This window comes from Nematostella vectensis, chromosome 3 (assembly GCF_932526225.1).
Source record: "Nematostella vectensis chromosome 3, jaNemVect1.1, whole genome shotgun sequence".
In the NCBI taxonomy this organism is placed as follows: domain Eukaryota; kingdom Metazoa; phylum Cnidaria; class Anthozoa; order Actiniaria; family Edwardsiidae; genus Nematostella; species Nematostella vectensis.
The window spans coordinates 8279967-8301363 of record NC_064036.1 but is presented as its reverse complement, the minus strand read 5'-3'; the positions used below and the strand labels follow the sequence as shown (position 1 = coordinate 8301363).

Sequence of the window (21397 nt, the reverse complement as noted above, 5' to 3'; positions counted from 1 at the left end):
AAAGATATATAATTTCTCTCAAGTTACAAGCAGATATTTTTAATATAATATAAAGAAATAAAGAATATAGATAAAGATCTCAATATAAATACTAAAAAAATGAATTTTGAGATTATCGCCTTTTTTTTGTTTATGTAATCAGACATGACTACCCATTACTAACACCACAAGCTGAGATTTTTTTTCTTTAGGATGAATTTATTTTAAAACTGTAGCCCACTCTCTAAAGCTGCGCGCCTCTATTAAATATAAAAGGACCTCGCGCCAGTGAAGTCGATATCGGAATATCTCATGTCACGTGATCACGCGCATGAGTGATTCATCGGTTTCTTGCCGGCCTTTCGTATTTATGTTACAAGGCCGTTTAAGGATTCAAAGAAAAATGCTCTGGTTTGGATTAATATTGTTATTTCTGGCTGTAAATGTGGAAGGAAAAGCTCTGTCCCACCGACATAGGCACCATAAAGGTAGGTGATTAATCGAAAGGTCACTGTTTTCATATGTAGATTGTGTTTTGAGGTTCGGAACACCGGTGCTTTAGCTTGTTTTTGTCCAAATTTAGAGTCTGTTTTTATAAACAGCCCGAAAGAGTCTAAACATTTGATTACGGAAATATAGTAATAAGACAAATATTAACTTAGTATTATTCTTTTCTTTGCTCGCTTATGATAACATCCTCTATTACTACATTATCTTTTTCCCATTTTATCAAGTAATAAAATAGATTTCGATTAACTTTAAAACACCGGTGTTTGAACTTGTTTTTGTCAAAATTTAGAGTCCGAAATTTAGAGTCCGAAAGAGTCTAAACATTTGATTATAGAAATTCAGTAATAAGATAAAGATTTACCTGGTATTATTCTTTACTTTGCTCATTTATGATAAAATACTCTATTACTAAAGTGTTTTTCCCATTTTATCAAGTAATAGAATGGATATGGATTAACTCTGCGCTACGAAAATGCTAAAATGTACTGAAACTCGCTACGAAGTTGTTTAAAAACTGACTAAGAATTGTGCAATTGCAAAATAAATTATTGCGTTTAAAGCTAATTCTCCGCCAATAACGCTCTAACAGAAAACACAAGACAAAAAAAATCAAGATTGACGCTCTACTCATTAATCTAGAAAAAAAAAAACTAAAATAAAAAAAGTTAAAAACTAAAACAATTTTATTAGTGTTGATGCACTTCTAGTTGACTTGTCATTAAAGAGGTTAGAACAAGGTTGATCACACCAATCGCCCTTTGAGCCGTAACCGCCACCAAAACCACCCGCAGACCGACCGGTGTCTGTTCAGTTCTTTTGAATTCTCTCTAAGACCCCTTATACATGGTGCCGATCGTATTCACGACCGCTCAATACACAGTACCGACACTGATCGGGTCTCGCACATTTCGTTTTTTTTTTTTTTTTCATCCAGCTGGGGGAGGTCCCATGGAATCCGAACGTGTTCGAACATTTCACGTACCATGTAAAAAAGACCTGACCTGTCTCCTTCCTCAGCATTAAATGCCCTAAAAACTCTAGTGCAAAGAAACAAAAACCTTGAAAATACGTAAATAAAACCACAGCAAAATAAAAACCATATAAGCCAAAATATTTAACTTTTGCTGGCATTAAACGACGGATACACGAACAAAAGTTTTGTTTTATCATCATTCATTTGTTTTTTTTCCCTCTGTTCTTTTTGACTATGTGCGTTTCCAACAAAATATGTGAACCGCATCTGCCAGCTTGTATTTTATTGGTTACCTAATATTTTGGACTGTCTGAGACTCATACTCTGTAGGGAAAATTAGCCCCATCTACCCCGAGGTAACTGATGCCAAATAAGTGAACAACAAAAAGCGAACACAAAGACTACTTTAATTTTAGGATGAGCAAGTGACAAACTTTACTTTTCAACACATATCTATTTTTGTACATTTACGGAGGTGTTAACCGTAGGAGCATATGTATTTATCTGCGGCATTCACGAGATTGTTGTACCCTCTCATTACCTTATCATCAATACGTATCATTATTTATTCGCTCCATACCGTTTGCGTTTTTCACTTGACGCCTTACAGCAAATTAACAGTACTTCGCAAGATAGTAAATTCCCACCATTAATTAGCTAAGTAATTTTTCATTCGCTCGCATTTAGTATCTTGACCTTTTAATCAAATTACGTTGTAATTGTCATTGTTTAAACCGCCTTTTAATAAATGATATGCTGGCCGGCTCTCCTCTCAACTCGTTTTCGTCTCTTTGTTTAGAAAATAAGTGTTTTCTATTCGGTTTTCTATTCGAATTAGAATAGAAAGGACACGAAGGTTCCTCACAAGCTAAGCCTCCAGAGAAATTTGTGTACAAATACTGAGTGCAAATTCCAAACAGCAAGCGCGATTATTGCATAAAGCTACACGCAAAGAACAAAATACCGCAAGACATCAGTTAAAAAATAGGAAGGTATTATTTCATAGTACTATCATATAGCTTAGTACTATAATAATATAATACCTTTTCAGATGAGCTTTTTTGAAAACCTTGTAACTTTAAGACAAGTAAAAGCTACTGCTTCTGCTTCTTCTGATGTGTTCACAACAGATAATCGTCAATCAGATAATCACAAGGAAAGATATGTCTCACCTAATTTCTTACTATCTTCCTTTTATGTTTTGCCTAAAAGATCTTTGTGGCGAAAGCTATGATAAAGTTTTATGCGAAAGAGCAATGGGACACTTATTACATATACACAATAGTAATTGCAGAGCGAGCAAAGCAAAAGATATTATTGGAGTTTCCGTGTTCCCCTTCCTAGTCAGTTATAAAGGGGCTGCCCAAAAAAGGCTATGCTCCCTAGGCAACCCCTCTCGCCCCAGTCTCTTTTAGGCTATTCCGATAAATTTATTCGATAATATACTAGAAATCTACATTTTAATATGCACGGCAATCTTATTTATTTCTACAGCAGCCCATCACAGGAAAGGGACGTCTCTTCGCTCTCTTGTCACGCGATTTAGCGTACCGAACAACGTGACGACAAATAAGAAAAGTAAGTCATAAAAGCACGAAATGTAACTAACTGTTCCTCCCATTCGAGGTCGAGTTGGAAGCGAACAGCATGCTGGGAAGATTCTAGGGGACGCAACCCTGTCGTCCCAGCATGCTGTTCGCTTATCAATCTCGGCCCAAGCCCCCGGGCAGCGTATGGCCAATACGTTCACTCAAACTCCCTGTTCTTGCACCGGCCCCATAGTCCTTCGCGCATGCTGTCAGTCAGAGTTCGGAACCAAGTCGCCTCCATAAAAAAAAACTCACTTTTTCACCACGCTGCTAGACGCTTCTTGCAAATATAATATATTAAATAGTATAGTACATGTTTATAGTATAATTGAAATGAATATTATATTATATGAATATTAGGCTGTGTCTATGAAGGGGAGATCCGAATGCACGGTGATGCTTGGTCACCAGGCCCATGTATCCCAGAATGCCACTGTTGGAATGGTAAAGTGAAATGTGCGAATTTGGAATGCCCGGATTTAAACTGCGCTAGATCCATCAAGAAGAAATACAAGTGCTGTCCAGAATGCCCGCCAGAGGCCCACAACGGTAAAGATAACAATGATGATAACGATGATGAACATTAAATCTTAAGCCTGAATCTTACGGCTCGCGTTTGTTGTCAAAATATTCACCTACAACGCCACAAATCGGTCGTTTAGGTATTGTTGTAGCTATATGACCATGCTAAATTTCATTGCGTGATCCGCACAATTGGCATCACGCTAGCCCGGTCGCAGCTCTAGATCCCACATGGATCTAAGCTGTGGTTTAAAGCACTTCGTTCGAGTCGAAGTCGCCCTGCAGTTTTTTTGCCGATGAAGTTTAACTGAGGCAAACCGGCTATGCCATGCTGACGAGTCCTAATAAGGACGAAACAGCTGTCCATGGTTGCCGAACTGCACGGGTAATAGACTGTGCTAGCGTCCCGTCTTGGCCCGACTGGTGCCAATGTGTGTATGCTAGTGTGCTTCTAAAGTTCACATTTATGTATACATACTCGCAAGGATAGTTTGGCTATCCGACGGAGTTTTAGACTAGCAAAGGTCGCATGCGTGATCCGCACAATTGGCATCACGCTAGCCCGGTCGCAGCTCTAGATCCCACATGGATCTAAGCTGTGGTTTAAAGCACTTCGTTCGAGTCGAAGTCGCCCTGCAGTTTTTTTTTGCCGATGAAGTTTAACTGAGGCAAACCGGCTATGCCATGCTGACGAGTCCTAATAAGGACGAAACAGCTGTCCATGGTTGCCGAACTGCACGGGTAATAGACTGTGCTAGCGTCCCGTCTTGGCCCGACTGGTGCCAATGTGTGTATGCTAGTGTGCTTCTAAAGTTCACATTTATGTATACATACTCGCAAGGATAGTTTGGCTATCCGACGGAGTTTTAGACTAGCAAAGGTCGCATGCGTGATCCGCACAATTGGCATCACGCTAGCCCGGTCGCAGCTCTAGATCCCACATGGATCTAAGCTGTGGTTTAAAGCACTTCGTTCGAGTCGAAGTCGCCATGCAGTTATTTTTTTGCCGATGAAGTTTAACTGAGGCAAACCGGCTATGCCATGCTGACGAGTCCTAATAAGGACGAAACAGCTGTCCATGGTTGCCGAACTGCACGGGTAATAGACTGTGCTAGCGTCCCGTCTTGGCCCGACTGGTGCCAATGTGTGTATGCTAGTGTGCTTCTAAAAATCACATTGCTGTTTCAATCAAAAAAAGTTTGAAAGCACAATAAGTAGACCAAAGTTAAACTCGTTTAATTGACTCGTTTAATTAAGATAAAATGATATGGATGAGGCATATTTTTGTACAAGCTGGTACACGGTTAGTTATTCAATTGATAATGATGGTATTGATAATTCTGATGACAATAATGAAGATGATGATAATGATGCTGATGACGATCATGTAATGATGAAGATAATTATGATGCTGATGAGACAAGAGCAAAAAATGGCAAAGTTCAAATTGTAAGGTCGTGTTAGCTTATATTCGCTTGATTATTTGCATAGATGTTCCTTGTGTTATATAAAACAAAATAAAATTTAGTATTTTTTGTTAGATAATCCGTTCTTGAGATATTGCAAACTGTAAAACTCTTGATTTGTCTGGAATTGCCCAATTTGGGCGAAATTGCTACGTTTTTATGATTTACGGCAACTTTGCTCAATCATATCTCAAGAAAAGATCATCTACCAAAAATATTAAAACTTATTTTGTTTTATATTATGCAAGGAACCTCAAAATGTAACCTAACACAACCTTACAATTTTAATTTTGCCATTTTTTGCTCCTGCCTGCTGATGATGACAATGGTAGAATGTTAACGTATTTTACCCCTATTTTCTAGGTGCCTCATGCGGAGTAAGAACCATTGGGGGTAACGCTAACACCACCTGCTGCAACTTCCCGTTCAAGTTCCAAGACGTCCTGTACTACACATGCACTTACATGCATAATAACAAGCCTTGGTGTGCAGTCACCGCCGACTTCGATCGGGACGGTGTCTGGGGGGAGTGTGTAGGTGAGTGAAGCTTAACCTTGCACTCACTATGGTAGCTGAAGAAGACGTAATTAACAAAGCCTTTGAAGGATAAGAAAATGCTTACGCTATTTCATATATTTTATCTCTCAGATGATGATGACGAAGGGGGCAAGTCTGGTGAAAAAATCAAGAGCGATGAAAAAAGCGGGAAGACAGGGCCAGTTCCGACGTGGGTACAGAAAATGATATCCTTGAATAGAGTTGCTGATCACACTAATCAGACAAGCACCAACCAGACAGCCAGCCAAGTAATTAACTCAGCGTGGTCCAAGAATACAACAGGGAATGCAAAAGCTACAAAACAAACCGATAACACTGCGACAAATAACTCATTTAATCCAGGCACAGCCAGGCTGGAGACATTACCGCAGCAAAAAGGAAACCAAAATAATTTGCCGCCTGCTGAAGGGCAGGCTAGCAGTGTCGCACCAAGACCAGTAGGGAATCCGACACAAGCATCTATCGCACCCTCGTCGGCAAATAACATAGGACTCGTATCCCCATCTAGTGTGATCACAGCGCCGTCCATGCCTTATCTGTCCAAAGTCGTCCAAAGTGCACTAAACAGCGTCTTCCCGACTCCCACAACAGCAGCACAAACCATAAACGTAAACATAACCACAGTACAAAACACGAAGCCTCTCGCTTATGCCCCGGTTCTTGCAAGACAAGATGATAACGTTTTAAAACCTGCCCTGATGCCGTTCCAGCCAAGTACTTACGTTCTTCAAACGGTGACAGTTCCTCTCCCTAACGCCGGGTTTAACGTCCCACCTACTAGTATCGGCGCAGGACACGCCGTAGGGGGACCACCACCGGACGAGGCCGGGACACTTATTCCCGGACAAAAGCCTAATGAGCCTGTACTTACGAAGCAAATACCTCCAGGTTCTCCTAAGTATAAGGGACCACCTAGACGCCCAGGAATCCATCTCCCAATTCTAGAGAGGTTTAAACCGCTCCCACCACAGATAACGGAGGCGATTCAGCAGAACAAAGTAGATGAGATGAATGAGCTGAAACCACAACAGCAGAAGCAGCAAGAGCAACAGCAGCAACAGCAGCAGCAGCAGCAGCAGCAGCAGCAGCAGCAGCAGCAACAGCAGACACCTGCTTCGAGAGAACAGCCAGTTGCTTCGAGAAAACAGCCAGTTGCTTTTCCAGCCCAGGTAGCTAAAGTAAAGGGGTCCAGTGGTGTTCCTGTTGTCCACAAGCCCGGAGAAACTTTTGACCAGGTACAAAATTGGCCTGTCGCTACTGCTGCGCCAATCGTGTGGCCCAACCTTACAGCCCCATGCAATGGTAACCCTCAGCCAAATCCTGGCTGCTATGTCCCGACCCCAGCCCCTACAACGACCCCATGGGTGTGGCCGAACGCGACTGCACCTACCGCTACTACACCCAGTGGAGGTGGGAACGAGACAGCCCCTACCGCTACTCCACCCAGTGGAGGTGGGAACGAGACAGCCCCTACCGCTACTCCACCCAGTGGAGGTGGGAACGAGACAGTCCCTACCGCTACTATACCCAGTGGAAGTGGGAACGAGACAGCCCCTACCGCTACTAGTGGAGGTGAAGGTGGCAACGTCACAGTCCCTACGAAGCCTTCCATCAACACAACGATGACACCACCGCCATATGTTTGGTTTAACGCTACGGAAGCTCCTTTAACGGATACGACGACATTAGCTCCAGTGTGGCCAAACACAACAGCACCGCCTCCTACACCAGCACCTCTCGCATGGGAAAACGCGACCGAGGCACCAATTCTTGGTCCAGGGGTGGTTGCCGACCCTAAAAACCCAGACAACTCTCAAACACTTGGTCTTCTACCGCAGTATGCTCCAGCTAAAGGACCAACAGGCTACAATGAACCAGAGAACAACGGAAATAATACTCGCATTGAAGGGGGCACACAGACTGACAACGGCACACAGGCTACGCAGAGCAACGACACGAAGGTCAATGACATGGCTAGTAATACACAGGCAGATACGGCAAGCTCTTCGGTCTACCCTGAACCAGCTCCAGCCTACCCAATCCCTGAACCGGCACAAGACTACCCCAGCCCTGCCCAAGCCTACCCTAGCCCTGCACCAGCTTACCCCAGCCCTGCATCAGTTTACCCGAGCCCTGAGCCCCCTGCCGCATATTCCAGCCCTGAGCCGGTACCTGCCTACCCAAACCCCGCCCCTGCCTATCCTGAGCCCCCTCAATCTTCAGCACCTGCTCCTGCCCCAGAACCTTATCAAGACCCCTATCAAGCTACGTACGCTGACGACGCAAATACGGCTTCGCGCTACCAATATGATAGCCGCTACGCACAACAGTATAAAACGGCCGAGCTGGCGAGAAAACAGGCTGAGGACTATAATAAGTACCTAGAAGAGTTCTATAAAAGCTATAGAGGCTAGATAGAGGCAGTAATTCAAAGACTTTGGACTATTAGTCCATAGAAACGTTGCATTTAGGCGGATTAAGACAGCACGATTTAGTCGTATGCGGCTTACGACATGTCTTAACCCTGAATTACACATTACGACTTTCGTAGTCCAGCATCGTAGTGGAGTCGTACGCTGATTTACACTCTACGACTCAAGTTGAAGAGGTGTCGCATACAACTAAATCGTTCTGTCTAAATCAGCCTTTAGATTATATGTAGCGACATATACTTGCTATAGCAAGCCATCATTTCTATTAACGTCTTAACCAGGACACAATTTGCAAACTTTTGAATTTGGCCTTCACGATTGAAAATTTTGCCCGAGTCGGCGCAATCTTTCAGCTAAAGTACCATTTTGAATTCAAAGGAACTTTGCTAGATACGATATTATTGAGGCATGTTCATTAAACCTAAGTTTCTAGTACTCTGAGCGCGATTGCGAGAGTTTCTTTTTACTAGGAGGTTTATTCGCTTTTAAAAATGTGGGAACTCTTAACTAAAAGCATCCATCTAGTGATGATTAGGAGGCGTTACAAAAGGTGTTTTAGTCGCAGAAACCAGCCGCTATCTTGAATTGGTCGCTTGAGTAGAGAACGGTCACTGAAAAGCAAAATGGCGACAGTGAGGAGATTAACCGCTAGATATTCGGGGAACATGACCGCAAACGGGTTTATAAATGCATCAAAGCTGTGAGTTCTCTTTTTTTCTACTGTATTATTGAAGAGAAGAATCCAAATCAAAAGGACTTAATTCAAATCAACCAAACATATTTTATTCAAATTATTTTTAACTAACTCTTAGAAAGATGATTAACATATGAATAAAGGTGGATGTATTATATTTCTGATTAAGAAATTTAAGAGAATAAAAAAACTTTCAAATCATTTATGTTGCCTGAACTGATTCCTCCCCTATGTCTGATGTCCTGTCCCTATATTTGCCGTAAGACACAGCCTCGTTGGGTCGTGTAGCAGCTCTCAGAAGGTTACACCACATTGGACTGATGCATCACAGACAAAACAATGAAAAAAAAAAAAACAGTAAAACGGGAATACAATAGAACAATGAGGTAATCAAGCTACGTTACGTTAGGCCTTATGAGCGGGCTGCTATATCTCTGGCCTTGTTGCCGTGCAAAATGAGTGTTCAACCGACATATCTAAATTTGTCTATCTTCGAAGATCCAAGTCAGGGTTTTCTGTGTTGGGAGATGGACTATGAGGACGTGCGGAGACTAGGACGAAACAGATATCAAGCTTGTAACATAATCCATAAACCATCGAGATATTGAAAGACTGTCCATGATCTCTGGATGATAGGGTCTGAGTCAAGGAGCGTATCGACCTTTACAATAAAACTGTTTGATTATAGTGATAGAGAGTAGTAACAACAGCGTACAATACTATCATTAAATCATCATCCCCTACAAACTATGCAAAAAGGATTTTTTGGCAAACCAAATGAATTACGTAAGCATCACTCCTAACAGATTTGTATATTTTCGTAATTTGTTTTATTTCTGCAAGACACTCAGAATCTGAAAAGACCGGTCTCGCATACAAGGCCACCAGAAGCAGCCTGCAGTAGCATGTACGACCAGTTCGTAATCTTTGATCTCTAGTGTTTCCACACCAGGAAGACAAACACGACCCTTGACGTACGAATGAGGGATCACAAATACCCCTTTGGTGGTAGATATGCAGTGTGCTCTAACTGACAGAGAAATGGCCACACAAGGAAAAACTGCATCCTTTTGTGATTCGAAACCAGCTAGAACATTCAAGCGTGAAACCTTTGTACACCCAATACAACCAACATAAAACATTCTACGATACAAGAGAATATAGGAGACATAGAACATAGGAGATATAAATAAATTGAAAAAAAAGCGTGTAAAACATTGTTCGGGCCACGAGAGTTCTAAGACGTTTGTATGCGACCTTGGGTGAGTATAGTTTCCGTGAACGTACAAGTATAAGCTAATTGGCGACCAGTTATCCGATCACAAAAACAACCTTGCGGTGTTAGCGCAAACTGATGGTGCCTTGATTGATTACATACGTGGCTCAAGCACTGCGCATGCGCGCGCCAAATACGCGAACAAAAGAATTCCTGATTTGTTCTCGAGAGTAGTTTACTTATCGTTCTTAGAGCCAGGATGAAGAAATTACGGTGATAGGGTATTTTGGATTTTCTTTGAATACTTCGCCGCGTGCTACTGTAGAAATAAGGTAAATTTATATCGTCCACATTGATGTGATTTGAGAGTAGATTAAGTTGGTTTTTGGGGGAAATCTCAAGAGTAATCTAAAAGCATTTGAGCGTTGGAATTTTTCCTGGTTGGGCAGATCTTGCTCACACACCATTTCCCATAGAACCAGACTAAACCATCTGACTATAACGCGATACCTTTCTCAATAACCATAATTTAACTTAACTATTTTAACTATAGAGAGGGGGTTGCATACTAGCCTGTCGTTTGATCTTTTTACTAAAATGTCTAATTACTTTGATTTTTCATATAAAAGTCGTTATCGTCGTCGTCGTGGGCTTTTCTATCGTACGATTACTGGAATGGGTGAAGGGGTCTATGCGCTGACAATAGATACACAAATTAAAGCGGCGTTCAAATAAAAATTATTGATCAATATTTTGCTAGAGGGTGGAATCACCACCATCCTGTACCCGCAAGTTCAATTACTCTCGTAACTCCATCTTCTAGTATCTCAAACTACGACTTCAGGGGAAAACAGAAGTAGGTTTAGCGCTTTGGCAAATCCTATACCTGAAACTCTTGTACAAATAATCTTGCTGTGGAAGTATCGTGGAGCTACTCTTGAGTAAACCTGACCAAAGTCATAGCAACTGTCATATCGACTAGTTGCAGCATCCTGGGTGCACTAGTTTAATTGCATTAAAGTTTTTTTTTACCTTCAAGGGTTATGCAAAATAACTCGTTTTACCGGGGTTTAGGCATGGTTCGAAGCGTTATTTATCTTATTTCTATCGGTTCGACAGACATCAAACCCATCTCTTTTTTTCCTCATACACATACCAATGCTTATGATAAGCAAAATTAACTGCAAGATCCGTAAGCAATCCTCAATTTCTATCCCATAAGAAAATGAAATGAAAATTCTAACATTATATTTTTTTTGTTTTTAGATTTGCAGTAGAAAAATCCAACAGCGGTTGGAGGCCGAGGAGCCTTCTAAACCATCTAGTAGAAAACGATTAAGGAATAAGGGAAGACGGGAGAAAAGCAACTAGCAAAATGTTAACATTACAGTTAGCGACCTTATGCGTTATTGCACTGTTTACATCATGGGCGAATTCAGGTGAGCCATTTAACACGAAACTCAAGTTGTATTATGCAACAATCTAACAATGTAATGGGCCCCGATACATATCAATCCTTCGTCTGATATTATAGCACAACAAATTCTTTTTATGATAACTGGGGTAGAAAAGTAGCAAGATCTTTGGGGCGTCTCGATTTTTAAGATTTTGCATCTTAAATATCAAGAATAGCGGCCATTTTGTCATAATATTTTTGACAAAATACATTTAAGTTAATATTTCATTTAAGTCAGAACAAAGAGTAGCAGGTCCGGAACAAAACTTGAAAGCAGCCACCCGACTGAGAAGCCGATAAAATATCGTAATAAATTATAACTTACTGCAAAAAAGAGAACTTTATCAACTGTATAAGGTCAATTTGTTGGCTGTATTCAAACCGTTAATATAAAAGTTTCTCGACGTTAAAATTTTTTTAGCAAAACACCTGACACTTAAAGATTAACCCGAGTCAAAGATCAAATTTTATTTACTTTATGTTCTGGTGTCCTTCAAATATTAACGAAAAGCATAAACAAAAAATCTATAAAATGCTATAAGAGAAAATTTCAAAACCTTGAATCTTAAAAAAAAGTATCAAAAAGTGCTCTTATGCCATTCGTATTATTTTTTCGCCGGCAAAAAAAAGTGTTAAAATAAATAAGGTTACAATTTCAGGGTATCTTCGATATTTAAAAATATATATTAAAAAAAAAAAAAAAAAAAAGAACTTAGTTCCAAGTCATCAAGATTATTGAAATGGCCGCTATTTCATTTCATGAATTCATAAATCATTGAATGAACAAACAAATAATCTGAAAGAACGTTTGCAGCACCATGTATATCAAACTTTCAAAACACTTTTTATCTTTATTCCCAAGAAAAAGAACCAAGAAAAAGAACCATATAATCGTTTTAAAGACTATATATTATTATCCCGTAGAAAATATTGAGACACCACTAGTTTTGTCGACAGGGCGCGTCATCAATGTCCCGTTTAAGATAACATGTCAGAGACTGGATGGTAGGGCATGTGCCCACATGCTTGACTAGCCGAGCGTTACACTCAACGCCAAGCTTGACACTTTTTGTTAGCGATTTTCACAGGGGATGAGGGGGACTCACATCAAAAGAGGCGGGGTGATCGTCGGCAAAATTAATTTCAACCCTAAAAGAGAGCACTTTGAAAGTGGTCAGCAGCAATTCTAGCCCCTATACGATAACACATTGGGTCTGGTCGAAGCAATTTCTAACCTTAAGATAGCAGAAGAGAAAGAAACTTTGAACACCTCCTACGCAAGTGCAGTGAATAGAATTTGATAAATACCCTAAAAGTTAGGACGATCATTAGACGATCCCCGTCTAGTTTTATGCAGACTCCCCCACCCCCTCCCCCCGGGGCAACTTTATACGGGTCAATTGTCAAATGACAAGAGAAGAAACATACAATGACCTTTAACGGATAATTGTACGAATTATACGATCCACATCTCCCCTCTGCTTTCATTTGCTTTAAAAAGGCAGCAGGTGTAGCAGTTACTCAGTTCTTTATCGTTCAAAATTGGCTTCTAACAAAAGCGTGTAAATCACCGAGGGCGTAGCACATTATTTCTTAGACAGTCAACCCCACCCTCCTTCCCTGGTTAAACACAATTTATATTTGAGCATGCTTATAATGCCTGGTACACACTAGTGACACAACGACATAATGACATAGGCGCGTGCACCCTTATGTTCATATGTTCAAGTGTGAATGGTTCGACATTTTGACATAAGCCCAACATAACGACATAAACATAATGACATGAGACAAAAAACATGTTTTTTCTTTTATGTTATTATGTCCATGTCGTTATGTTGGGCTTAAAAGAGTGTGTGCGCGCCTATGTTGTTATGTCGTTATGTCACTAGTGTGCACTAGGCATAAGCGAGCGGCTGGTCCCAGAAGATAAACGCTTATCGGAGGAGTTGGCTTTACTTGCATAGAAAGTATTACTCATTCGGATACCTCCCTCAAATTAATCATTGCTTACTTATTGTTCCATCAGAGGAGTCCTGGTGCAAAGATAACGAGCGATGTTACGCATACAGCGCAGATCAGTGTAACGCAGACGAGTGGGTTCAGTTGAACTGCCCTAAGATGTGTAACTACTGCACAGGTAAGCCTTGCGGGTTAGTTAGTGCTATGATATTATCATGGACGCATAAAAACATATGGGGGAAAATCGCACGTTTGGGACCAGCACACATAGGCAAAGCGTCACTACTGCACATGCGAGAGCTAGAGATATCGTTCGCTATCCTCGCTCGCCAGTATCCACCACTCTCATACCTCAAGGGCAAGGAGAAAAAGAGGCCCTGGAGAGAGCTGGTCTCTTCGTTTCTATTTCGTTTAGCAACCAGAATCTAGGAGTAACACGAGAAATCTCACCAGGGTCTCTTTCCCTAATAGGAAGCTTGCGATAAGTGATCACGTGACTTTTTGAGTGGCAAAGTAGCGCGCGCTCAGGCTTTTAGCGGCAAAATAACAGTAACAAAAACCAATTCAGCGCTTAAGAATCAGCGGGAACGTTTCTTTGTCAGAAAGGGCTTATTTGTATATAAAGATTTTATTTTTTCGTCGTTTTTTGTTTAGACAAGCGCAGACATTTCTGTGTTTATTTTGGCTTGAATTTGCCACTGAAAAGGTCACGTGTTTTTAGCGCAAGTCCCCTATTGCCGCTCAGTGAGAGGTGAACACGAGCGCGCGAGGATGCCCCGGGGCATGCGAATTATCGGGTTACGCGTCAGGAATTGCATTGAGCTCGTTGAAGATGAGCCCTGCTAAAGATGCAGGGGCCGGTATCCGCTCCCAGCTTACAAAAAGCTGCAATTTCAGGACCACCCTAAATTACGCTTCAATAAACACGAAGGCAAATGAATCTAGACGCACTAGAAGTGCATTGTTTATTTGCACAATGATGGATGAATCTTTTTATATCCAACGATATTGCCTTACAAATCTTGAAAATGTAAAGTAGAAAGAAGAGCTCCCGAATCCTATCTCTACAACTATATAATTCAAATCAAAAGTACAATGCGCCTTACAAACGCTATTCATATCCTAGATAAATCAAGTACAGAAAAACAAGATATACCACAGTCCGCTGCCGCGCCAGCGCCAGCTTCAGCATACCCATCACAGGATGCTGCATATCAAACGGGGTATCCAGCCTACCAACAGGGAGGGCAGGCCTACCCTAGTGCGGCACCCGCCCCTGCTCCAGCTGCGCAAGCGTATCCGTCAGCAGCACCTGCCACGGCATACCCTACACAGGCGCCAGCTAACCCCACAGCGGCACCGGCGACAGCCTACCCCGCACAGGCGCCAGTTAACCCCACGGCGGCACCGGCGACAGCCTACCCTGCACAGGCGCCAGTTAACCCCACGGCGGCACCGGCGACAGCCTACCCCGCCCAGGCGCCAGCTAACCCCACGGCGGGAACAGCGTACCCCACCCAGGCACCATTTAACCCCACGGCGGCACCGGTATACCAAACAGCGGGTCAGCCTGCTCAAAGTAACCCTACTCAGTCTGCGCAACCGATGGGAAATTTCTTTGCTGCAAACCAAGAACAAGCTCATCTGGCAGCCACAGGTGCTGCTCCTACAGCGGGTTACCCAGCACCAGCACAAGCTGCTACCTACCAGGCAGCCGCACCGTCTCAGGGCAATCCCACGCAGGCTCCTGCCTACCCAACAGGTGCTGCACCGACAGCAGCAGCGCCATCCTACATGCCATCAGGGCAGAACTCGTATAACGCGCAGGTGCACAGGAACCCTCCCTTTACCGTGAACATCCCGCCAAAGCCTGAGGAGGCTCAACAGAATCGTAACGAAACAATCAAGATCTCTTTGGTCGACAATCACCCAACTGGTCAACCTAGTCAGAACGAAGTAACGCTCGAGCCAAGCATTAAAGACGGCAAGGAGAATACGCGGATCTCATTTATTGATGAAAAGCCAACAGCAGCGCCACAGAGTTTTGTATCGTTACCTCCTTCGAATTCAACTCAACAGACGATCCGAGTTTCTTTCGCGGGGCAACAGACTGGCTCTCAGGAGCCTACTGGGCCCCCATTACAGAGGAACGTTACTGTTTTATTCACGGGGTTTGAAAACGAGACGGTTAGCGTGCCACTGAGGAATACGAGCGCTCCGCTACCAATAAGGAACATTTCAGTGAACTTTAACAGGGAACAGCAGGCGAAGACCTTCAATGTGCCAGAAAGCACGACACGAGGGTGGGGTGGCCGCGAGCCACAGGAGAACGTATCGGTGTCATTCCGCGCGAAGGATAACTATGTGATCGTCCAACAAAACAGTAAGTGCACAGTTTAGATTTTAATTTATCTTGATTTTAATAAAAATAAATCGAATAACTGAAACTCTGGATTCCTAAATTCAAATAAGTTCCCGTAACACGGAACAGGTAGTCAGCGGGTACCCTGAGTAGTATTTGCTCCTTTGTCTCAAGTTCTGTTTCGTTTGAAAACTAAAATGCTATTTACAATTATTTTAAGAGATTTATTTGAATCCGGATATAAATACATTTACTGTTCCTAGATTAATCTGCGATTTACAATCACGTTACCAAGTTTTCCACGGCCAATAAGTTGTTCTTTACAGCTATTCAAACACAATCTCTTTTATACTTTGGAACATTTTACTCTTTAAATTCAATAACATGGTTTTTAATTAAATAAAGCGAGGTTCAAAACTTAAATCAATAATAAATAACGATGCAAGTTGGATTTTCATTTACCGATATGTACTTAAAAAAAAACACGAAGTGCGCACGCGTGCACGGCCCAAGTTGTTTCACTTTTCGGTCTCGGTTTTTTGTCCTCCAAAACGGGTGGCGGTACTTTATTCTATGCAAACATTAATTTTAAATCAATGCCGCATCGAGAGGGTGGAAGGGAAAAGATGTCCTCTTAAAGACCTAGAAATGAAGGAGCATGTCGAAAATCTTCATTGTTTTCATGATATTGACGCTTCGATGTTCTTTGAATGGTAAGAACTAGCAGTGTAGAGCTAACTATGTTTCCTTGAGGTCCAGAGATCGTGTGCAAGGAGCGAGGCATCAATAGAATTGACTCAATGGACCGTATGGAGACAATGGACCGTATTTTAACATGAGATGTTAATTCTTCGCTTAAAAGACAAAATGTTAGAACGATATAGTGATTGAAATTCAACATTGGAAGCTTCTTGTGGACTTATTTACGCAGAGTATTTCACTCGCCTGCTGAGCTCCTGCACGACGAACACTGATATTATCGATGAGCAAACAGAAAAACTAATTTATTGTTGCAAAGTGTTTCTAAACAAAACTCGCCGTACTCGCCACGAGCTAATATTACACTAATAAGTGTATTCTATTGTTTGGATTAGCATGTTTACACCCACTGTAAAAATCAAACGACAATATACAATTGCTTTATGTCAAAGTACAATAACTCTCTATTCTCTATGACCAATCCCATAATTAGCTATTGCACAATCAGGAACATTGAAGCCTTGTTAAAAAAAAAATAGAAAATAGAAGTGTATATGTGTGCTTAATGAAAAAAAAGGCTGATAAGTTTTTTCTTTGTGTTTTAGCTGGAAATGATGGAAACTGGAGTCCAGCCATTCCGACAGAAGGTATCAATATTTAGAAGACCTTTCCGTGTTGATAGATTATGGATATAGCACACACGAGAAGCCATTTTCTCAAGTTAATATCGTGTGTTAAAAAATCTTCAAACTTATACTGTATGTTGATAATTCAAGCGTAAAATGAGAGGTTTTCTGGAGGACTTAAAAGTACATTCTTGAATTAAACTCTTAGATTACAGGCCGCCTTGGTGTGAGGACCACGCTGGATGCAGTCATTACCCAGCAACCTCTTGTGCTCAGGACTGGATGCAGTCCAACTGTCCGGCCAAATGCGGACTGTGCGGAAACGGTAAGTAAAATTCAGTTCACTCAGTATGTAAGAAAAGAAGAAAAGAAGAGACGGCCAAATTACAAGCAAAGATGTCAACCAAACTATCTTTAATGAGCCGTAGAACGCTTGTATATAAACAAAATGTAGGGATACATGAAATATAGGTAACCCGTATTTTCTACTTCAATACGATCAATTGTTATAAATGGACATGGTTGCAACCTGGATGATAGTGTTAAGCAAAATTATTTTATAATATTCCGAGGTTCGAGAAACAATCCAAACTTACACTTTCAAGCCAGATCCTGACCTCCTCGTTGTGTGCCTGTATTGTGGATCATGATGGCTCTTCTTGTAGATCAAGCAAACCGAAGCAACCCTAAACAACTCAGCGTTACCGTGCCAACGGAGCTGACGTCATCACTTGAGACTTCCCGTGAGCCCGTAGTAGTGAAGATAGCCACGGAAGGCGGCATTGCCGAGATCGCGAGAGGACAGAATGGACCAATCATGGAGAAGATATTGGTTCAGCTCCCAGGAAGCATTGCAGGATACACCAACACCAACTCCGGTGCGGCAGCAAACAGCACTGACATCCCAGAATGTAAGTAGAAGTTTGCAAGCGGACGAGACGACAAAAAAGTTTATCCCTGTTTTATTAATACCGTTGGCCAGTTTCCATGTGCATCATATATGTACTTACATGTCAATGTAACGTAGAAGACAATCAAATACATATTTATTGGGTCTCTCGACGTTGTGGAACGCATAAAGTACGGTGCATAAGTACGAAGAGTGCTATAGCATTGATCTCCATTCGAAGAAATCATTTCGACCTAGACTAACGTGTATCTAACGACCTAGACTAAAGTGTATCTAACGACCTAGACTAACGTGTATCAAATGACCTAGACTAACGTGTTTTTAACGACCTAGACTAACGTCTGTCTAACGACCTAAACTAACGTGTATCTAACGACCTAGACTAACGTGTATCTAACGACCTAGACCAAAGTGTATCTAACGACCTAGACTAACGTGTGTCTTACGACCTAGACTAACGTGTGTCTAACGACCTAGACTAACGTGTATCTAACGACCTAGACTAACGTGTATCTAATGATCTAGACTAACGTGTTTTTAAGGACCTAGACTAACGTGTGTCTAACGACCTAGACTAACGTGTATCTAACGACATAGACTAACGTGTATCTAACGACCTGGACTAACGTGTATCTAACGACCTATACTAACGTGTGTATCTCTGTTCTCAGCGAGAACCTGTTTCGATCACGATGAGTGCACACAGTACTCACAAGTTCAGTGCAATGAGGATTGGCTCAAGATCAACTGCCCCAAAAAGTGCAAGTACTGCAGACGTAAGTACACGCTTGATTGCTGCAAAATGATACAAAATATACTAAGACAATAGAATTGCATCTATAAAATTGCAGGTAAACGCAGACGTAATAGAAAAATGTTTCTCTGACAATAGCTACCATGAAAACTCTTTTCTATCTTCCAAATAGCTTTGCTTTTATGTTTTTGATATACTTCTAAACAGGTTTTTTAAAAGAGCATACAGTGACTGTTTTTTTAGCTCGCAGTGTCTTAGTGGCTTAAGCCAAAATGTGATCCCAAAGTCGCGAGGCAGCACTATACAGTATTAGCGTACGTTAATATGGTCGTACTGTTACTATTAGCCGTGTGCGAAGATACAAGCGCTGATTGCAACCGTTACTCGATCGAAAACTGCGACAACGACTGGATGAAGGAGAACTGCAAGAAGTCGTGCGCGAGATGTGAAGGTGAATATGAAAACGAATTTCCAACAAAGACGGACTTTATCTACCAACCATAGACATGTAGGCAGAAGACTGCTTTGGGATATAATACTGGCCACACCCAACAAAACCACGACAGAATACGCTCAGTGAACGAAGTGCACGTGCAACTTAGCGACGACTGACGCTGAAAAACAACAACAACAACTGAGTATAAATCGGATGGACACACCTTGAAAGACGACTGGTCTCCTTAAAACAACATAATTGGGAACAGCCGAAGGACAGGGGACTTTGACAAGACGCAAGCGAAATCACGCCGATAGCAGGGACTCGGGATCACTAATATGACGAAGCAGTATGATACGGATGACATCTAATATATGACATCACGAACCTATTGATGAAGAAGACAAATTACACAAAGATGATGTTGACAAGAATTGAAATAAGGCTTAGACACAACGACAAAAATGACCGTAACTTTTTACGTAGAACGCTCACAGAATAACTTATAAGTAACTTAATAAATATAAATGACACCACATGAAGACAAAAACAAACTGTAACCCCAAGCATACGTTTTAGCAGTACTTGTGACTATTTCTTAGAAAAGATTGAAAATTATTCTCAATATTGAGACATCCAATTGATTTATACGAGCCAAAACGTCTGGAGAATGTTGATGACACGGAAAGATCAAACTTTTTATCTTTACACAACTTTAGGTGGACAACGTCAGCTTCATTGAAATTTTCGTTTAAGTAAAAGAAAAAACGAAGAAAGCAGAAAAATAAAAAAATGACAAAACGAGAAAGACAAGACATATAATATAAAGAATACGAAAAAAATGAAATGTTCGCTGACCCAATGTTGTAATACTTCTTTGAATCTGATCCAAATAACTTGTAATTTTAGGAGTTGATTATCAACAAGAAGATACAAGTAAATGTGAGTCACGTTTTAAAATTGATTTGAACGGACGTGTGAAAATTACTAAAGCTGATAAGGGTTAAATATATAATAAAAGTAAAGTAATAACATAAAAGTACGTAAAGAAAAGTGAACTTAAGAAAAAGTATATATAAGTGAACTTAAGTAAATAAAGTACATTAAAGGTAAACTGATATAAAACTTAAAACAAAATTAATCAGGCTAAAGTCAATAAATACCTTCAAAGATATTATTAATCAAAATAAAACTAAGCTAATTGAATCAAATAATCGTAATTTAAATATTATGAATTCATTGTTATTTTATGAGGAAATATAAAAAAGAAATAATAAAATGAACAGGAGCATCTTTGGTGAGGCTAATACTGGAGGGGTGACCTGAGTCATGAGTAGATATGAGTTGTCTAACCATTCAAAACGAGACTGATTTTTTTTATAAATGTTGCATGGATTTCATCAATTTAATTTATAGCTCGTTTCTTTCACTTCACTTTCACTAGTGCATCCTACAACAGACAACGTGGCGATCTCGGCGCAAGTCGGCACGGGTAGGGAAACAAATGAATTTATCTTTTATAAAAAAAACCATGATTCTGACATGTACCTTCCTCGTTGACAGGAAACGTTACCGTTGAACCTCCCGAAAATGCACGTGAGTTATCCACATGTCTGTTGATGCTCTTAATTATAATGATAGAACTCTGTACAGAATGTGGGCTAAATTGCTTGGTCATGAGTTGATGGTACTGGTAAATTTAAAAAAGTGTAAGGAAGGCCTAAAGAGAACTAGGCTCTCCGACGTTCAGAGGCTACGCAGTCACTCTAAAATTGAAACAAATACACAGTGATAATTTTTTTTTGTGTTTTTGCGAACTCACATCGAGGAATCCCAATCGAAAAACTGCAACACGGCTTCAGTAAATCAAAAGCCTTCAAGTTACCATATTTATCTAACAGATGACGGTGGAATAGGACTAGAACACCGCAGTAAATTCCCCTGATTTAAATACCAATAGGTTAAGAAAAAGTAAAACTTGAAAACTTACATAATAATGCTGACGGCGTTAGGTTGTTACTACGACGGTATGGAGCATGCGCACCTTGAGCGCTGGTCCCCAGGCCCCTGCACGCCACAGTGCGAGTGTGATAATGGGAAGATCCACTGTACGGTGATTGAGTGCCCAAAGCTGAAATGCAAGAATGCTGTCAAGAAGAGATGGAAGTGCTGCTCGGAGTGCCCGCCTGAGTCAGGTATGGACCATGTGGGCTATGTGGACCAAATAGACCAAAATAAACTAGTAGGTCAAGT

At 41.2% G+C, this 21397-nt stretch overlaps 2 protein-coding genes and 1 long non-coding RNA gene across 6 annotated transcripts in view; 2 read left to right on the top strand and 1 right to left on the bottom strand.

Annotated features, from left to right (window-relative positions):
- Positions 1–82: 82 nt before the first annotated feature.
- LOC116617656 (nascent polypeptide-associated complex subunit alpha, muscle-specific form) lies at positions 83–8924 on the top strand. 2 transcript variants are annotated; one of them, XM_048725760.1, is made up of 5 exons: positions 83–467; positions 2960–3040; positions 3412–3600; positions 5403–5576; positions 5688–8924. In XM_048725760.1, exons 1-5 carry the CDS (start codon positions 311–313, stop codon positions 8009–8011), a joined length of 2925 nt encoding a protein of 974 aa, XP_048581717.1. In that variant the 5' UTR covers positions 83–310; the 3' UTR covers positions 8012–8924. The 2 variants fall into 2 exon arrangements, with proteins under 2 accessions (XP_048581717.1, XP_048581716.1); XM_048725759.1 differs by having other exon boundaries at positions 276–467; positions 2957–3040.
- A 1204-nt stretch (positions 8925–10128) lies between these two features.
- LOC5511228 overlaps positions 10129–21397 on the top strand; it is a 39616-nt gene continuing 28347 nt past the window's right edge. The window contains exons 1-13 of one of the 3 annotated variants that reach the window (XM_048725756.1): positions 10129–10271; positions 11206–11378; positions 13425–13535; positions 14484–15740; positions 17024–17065; positions 17253–17369; positions 17710–17955; positions 18626–18730; positions 19055–19159; positions 20054–20086; positions 20589–20636; positions 20708–20740; positions 21157–21339. In XM_048725756.1, coding sequence (XP_048581713.1) covers positions 11315–11378; positions 13425–13535; positions 14484–15740; positions 17024–17065; positions 17253–17369; positions 17710–17955; positions 18626–18730; positions 19055–19159; positions 20054–20086; positions 20589–20636; positions 20708–20740; positions 21157–21339 — 2344 coding nt within the window. In that variant the 5' untranslated portion in view covers positions 10129–10271; positions 11206–11314. Of the gene's footprint in view, positions 10272–11205; positions 11379–13424; positions 13536–14483; positions 15741–16292; positions 16433–17023; positions 17066–17252; positions 17370–17709; positions 17956–18625; positions 18731–19054; positions 19160–20053; positions 20087–20588; positions 20637–20707; positions 20741–21156; positions 21340–21397 lie in introns of those variants that run through there. The other 2 variants (XM_048725757.1, XM_048725758.1) reach the window with 2 other exon arrangements.
- LOC116617659 lies at positions 17012–21252 on the bottom strand. Its single transcript, XR_007307434.1, has 3 exons — positions 21135–21252; positions 19208–19322; positions 17012–18749 (listed from the first exon to the last, which is right to left on the bottom strand). It is a non-coding gene; the product is annotated as an uncharacterized LOC116617659 (long non-coding RNA).